Raw genomic sequence first — 5,388 nt, forward strand, 5'->3', positions numbered from 1 at the left:
CCATTGGTTGTCTGTAGTTCTTGGTCCAGGAATGAGACCCCTTGAGACTTCCTTCTTCTGCATAAATATTTCTATATGATTGTAGCAGCTGTAATGTTAAAGTGTCATGATTGTCACTTCTTTGCTTTCCCTGTCCTTTCCAGGAAACACAATCTCACACAGACTTCTGGTCCTCTAGCTCTTACGATCATTTTGTGCCCCCCACCCTCCACGTCCATGATGTGCTGTAGATTTTTTTTTTTTTTTTTAGTTCATCATGCTGTTTAATCTAGCACATTGCCTAGAAAGGCTTGTACAAATACTCCTCCAGCATGTGTTCTAGAGACCATTTCACCCACTGCTCTGTTTGGCCCCTAGCCTCTTGTCTCTCTCTTCAGCAATGGTGAGGCGGATTCCTTTTCCTCGGGGAAGAGAAATCCATGGTTTGTTGCCCTTGCCAATAACAAAAATGTTGGAAAGCCGGGTGGCAAAGCTGTTGCCATTGGCATCTTTCACATGAACCACATCAAAAGAGCCGGGATGTCTTTCTCTGTTGGTGATCACACCAATTCTTCCCAAGTTAGCACCTCCAGTCACCATACACAGGTTACCGGTGTCAAACTTGAAGTCGGTTATTTTGCCTGTATCCAAATCAATCTGAATGGTGTCATTCACCTTGATGAGGGGATCAGGGTAGCGAGTAGTGCGAGCATCATGGGTCACCAGATGTGGGATTCCTTTTGTGCCCACAAAGATCTTTCTCACTTTGCACAACTTGTACTTGGCCTCCTCAGGTGTTATACGATGAACAGCAAATCGACCCTTGGTGTCATAGATCAGACGGAAGTTCTCTCCAGTCTTGTCAATGCTGATGACATCCATAAACCCAGCAGGGTAGGGTATATCAGTCCTGACTTTGCCATCAATCTTAATGAAGCACTGCATGCAAATCTTTTTCACTTCATCTCCAGTCAGGGCATACTTAAGTCTGTTCCTTAGAAAAATGATCAGAGGCAGACATTCCCTCAGCTTGTGAGGGCCAGTGGATGGATGAGTAGCAAACACGCCGGTCAATTTATTCAACATCCAATGTTTTGGAGCTGCTACATGCTTCAGATATTTCTTGGGACCATGAGCCATGGCTGCTCTGGGAACAGAAAGAGCGTGTTGTAGATTTATCTGTTGGGTTGGGTTCCCCATAAACAGTTGATTATTATCTTATGACCAGTTGTGGTTTTCAGTAATAGCCTCTGTCTGTTGCAAAGAAAGGTTTCTTTGAAGCTCCCTGAGATACACTCTTGGCCCAGGGAAAAACAGTTACTCTTATATGCAAATACTGAAGGTCTGGAATCAAGTGGTAGACTGTCTGGTTGATTTTATATTCAAGTCTAAGGCTGCAAGTCAAGCTTTTGACTGTTTTCAGGTGTCATTTTTTTTTCCTAACATGGGATTTTTGTTGATGATTTGGAAATGTTCACATAATTCACCTGATCATTCTCACTTCCCAGTCCTCTTATGTCTGCCTCCAACCCTTGTGACCTTCCTGGAAAAAAGAAAGAAGAGAGGAAAAAAAAAAAAACAAACAAAATCCCCACAAGGCCAATTTTTGTTACCTATATACTCACTGGAGCACGGTGGAACCCCCAGTGTCTAGTTCCTTGAATAAAACTGAGTCCTTCTCCAACCACACTCTTACCAAAAGCTCTCAATTGTGGAGAGATACACTTTAGCAATCTTATCACAATTTTTAAGAGTTCACTTCCATGGCTATCTGTCTAGACTCTTACTTTTTTTTGGGTGGGGAGGTTGGATAGAGGTAGAAGTTGTCACAGAATCTTTCTACAACTCTTTTAATTGTGAGTCTTCAGTCATTGATACCATTTAAAAAGTAGCTTCCTTGCTCATTATAGTCATTTGGTAGCACAGATCATGGACTTCCAAATGGTTTTTCATGGCATCATGAACCACAGGCATACACATGGTCTCTGTCATTTGCACATGCCACAGATCTCAGCATGTCCTCAGATGGCAGTACAGGCCACAGACATCTAAATGGGCTCTGGTACATGGCCATTAACACCAATATGGTTCCTGGCAGCAGGATGTCCCCTGGACACCAACACAGCTTCAGGGAGCAGCACAGTTCACAGACATCCACATGGCCTTTGGTCATAACACGGAAACAAGTGACATCAACATGGCCTCCTGCAGAAGCACAGACCATTGACATCCACATGGCCTCAGTTGGCAGCATGGACCACAGAACTTAGCATCGTCTTTAATGGCAGTTTAGACCATGGACATCAATATGACCCTGCCCACAGCATGAAACACAGATGCCCTCATGGCCTTCAACAGCAGCCCAGGCCAGGGACATCAACAGGGCTTTCAGGGCAGCATGGGCCATGGACACCAACATGGACCCTGGTTGCAGCACATCCCAAGGTCATCAACATGGTCTTAGGTAGCAGGACAGACCAGGGACAATTCTCAGGGCCTTTGGTGGTAACACAGAACACAGACATCAACACAGCACCCAGCTGTAGCAGGACCACAAATCCAACATTGCCTTTAGTGGCAACAAGGCCCACAGAAATCATGATGGCTTTCAGGTGGCTGCATAGACCACTCACATCAACATGCCCCCTGGTGGCAGGACAGCCCACAGATATCAACATGACTTCAGGCTACAGCACAGAACACAGACATCCTTCTGGCCTTCAGTGGCAACACAGGCAATAGATATGCTGTCAGCAGCCATGTTGGTGTTAGTGGCCTGTACTGCAACCTGAGGCCATGTCAATGTCCATGGTTCATGCTGCCACTGAGGGCCATGATGGATTCCGTGGTCCTGCTGCAGCCTGGGGCTGTGTTTATGTCTCTGACCCATGAATGTTACCACTGAAGTCAATACAGATGCCCAAAGTCTATATATCCCCATGAATCCATTTTGATGCCCGTGGGCCATGTACATACCCAGGACCAAAATGATGTGGGTGGCCTGTGCTGCCATCTGAGGCTATGTGGATATCTGTGGTCCATGGTGCTACTGAGGGCCATCTTGGAGTTTGTGGTCCTGCTGCAGCCAGGGTCCATGTTAATGTCAGGTGTCAATTTTGCTCATTGTTTTTGAACCAGATGATTTAATGCCTTGTCATGTGGGGCTTTTTCTAACATCATTTCAGGATATGTCCTTCTCTCAAAATAAATGATCCAAGATTGACATTACCTAGGGTTAAAGCACAAAAAACAAAAATGCAAACAAAAAATACCTAATATTTTGATTTACTTTCACTTATATTATAGTGCAGTAATTAAGGAAAAGCTAAAACTTTAGTGGACCCTCACAGGAAACAAAATTAAGCTCCATTCAATTAGACATTGGTGGAAAACTCCTTGGTCACATAATTTTAAACCTGGCATGTAGTGGTGTGTGTTTCACTGATACAATTGTTCTCATATACACAACAGAATCACTCTATTTTTCTTGCATGTGTATTTCCACAAGAGTATTGAAACATTTTTGATTCATAGATTTCTGTTTCCTTTCCTTCATAGCATCATTTCACTCACATATTGAAAATCATACATATTATATTATTATCCATGATGTAAACAAAACTTTTGAGGCAGACACATGCATGCTGTTCTGAACATGACATTAATCTGCCGTTCTAGACAACAGCATTCACTCACATGTAAGGTGACTTGCTGTCATTTGCAAACTGACCACACATAATTCCATCATCTTCATTTTTAAAAGGTTATTATGTACCCCTCAAAAATTAAACTGATCTAAAATAATAGATCACAGTTTTTCTTTAAACTTCAGTTCAGAAATATAAAATAAAGGTATATTTGATACTAATAAACAAATTATTGCCCTAGATTAAAATAATTTCTGGGCAATTGATTATGAGAGATAAATTTATATGTGGTCTGTTATAACATCCTATCACCCCTTTTCTTTTGTATGACTTCTTAGAGATCCTCAAGTATGTTTGTGGCTAATTGAGCAATTATCTTGGTAATCTGAAACATCTCATGGATAATGAGTCAAATAAACTATTCAAAACCAGTGAATCTACTAGTTAATTTTTAAAATATTATGTGTTTACATGTTGTCGACAATTTGAAAAGGAAAGAGCCCATTTTTTAAGAGAAAACCTAAACCTATCCTAACATACCTTCCCTTAAAAAAATTCTATTAATATACAATTTACTTGCCCACCCTCCATGCAAGTGAAATGCTAATGAAAATCTCCATGGGCTTTGTGCTGTATAAACACAGGCTCTTAGTGACACACACCTCTTTCCTGCCTTCATATCCTACCCTTGACACTGAGCCCTAACCTTAGGGTAGAGCACTACCACCTTTAATCCCAGCACTAGGGAGGCAGAGGCAGGAGGATTCCCATATCTCTTCCTGGAAAAGAGCATGAAGGATCAGAAAAGCAAAGAAGCCGCCAGTCTTCTACCTGGTCTTCTGCTTCTTCCTCCAAAAGGAGTAAGATCCCTATCCGCCCTGCCTTATAACTTCCTGCCCTAACTGTTTACAGTCCTCCCAAACCTCTGTGGTTTATTTTGGTTGCCTAGTGGCTAGCTCCACCCTCTGGTTCCAAGCAAGCTTTATTTGCTAGTACACAATCAAAACACTTCACAACAAGAGTTTCTCTATATTTTCTCTAAAATTTCTTTCTCTGTTTCCAGTTATCAGCAGCTAATGATTTATCAAGTGCAGGCCAAACTATCAATGGAGCTGAAACAAGTTCAAGTGATGAGTATATGATTTTCTACAATGATTACATAATATCAGCACACAAAATCAAATTCTAAGTCTCAACAGATGGGTAATAAAAATATTTTTCCAGAAAAACATTTTGTGTGAAATCAGCTTCAAGAATGTAAAAGTTTTAGACATCTTAAGGACTAACCAATCAATAAAAACTTATATCTGTCTGAAATATCTGGAAGATTTAACTTTTTTTCAGCCTAAAGCCTAAAGTCTAGTTTCTAAGAAAAACTTCATTCCAGCAGTTGATAAATATATTTAAATTTCAATAAATTTGCATGTCATTATCATTTAGACACATATACAAATATATTCAATATCATACAATATCATTCTATGGATTGTCAAGGCTTTTAAAAATGTTTTTCTCTCATGGTTGATTTATGATCTTATTTGTACTTTCTAGGTCTTCAGACTACTCAGCATAGTACATGTATACGTGTGTACACACACACACACACACACACACACACACACACACACACACACGGCCCTTTATATTCCCTGCTTTCTTTGTATGACGTTATCTGTATGTAGGTTTTCAGGGCTAACAATTTGGTATTGGATATTGTCCCTGAGTGTTTTAGTTAGTGTTTCTATTGCTATGAAGAGTCACT

General features: G+C 40.8%; 1 protein-coding gene across 1 annotated transcript; it reads right to left on the reverse strand.

Annotated features, from left to right (window-relative positions):
- Positions 1-253: 253 nt before the first annotated feature.
- Positions 254-1,119, reverse strand: LOC102925380 (small ribosomal subunit protein eS4, X isoform-like). The gene has a single exon (XM_015999377.3). It carries the CDS (start codon positions 1,117-1,119, stop codon positions 331-333), a length of 789 nt encoding a protein of 262 aa, XP_015854863.1. The 3' UTR covers positions 254-330.
- Between the last annotated feature and the right edge of the window lie 4,269 nt (positions 1,120-5,388).

This window comes from Peromyscus maniculatus, chromosome 9, assembly GCF_049852395.1.
Source record: "Peromyscus maniculatus bairdii isolate BWxNUB_F1_BW_parent chromosome 9, HU_Pman_BW_mat_3.1, whole genome shotgun sequence".
In the NCBI taxonomy this organism is placed as follows: Eukaryota; Metazoa; Chordata; class Mammalia; order Rodentia; family Cricetidae; genus Peromyscus; species Peromyscus maniculatus.

Bases quoted from the DNA above. Each gene is read 5' to 3' on its own strand.
- LOC102925380 (XM_015999377.3), bottom strand. From the start codon at position 1,119: ATGGCTCATGGTCCCAAGAAATATCTGAAGCATGTAGCAGCTCCAAAA.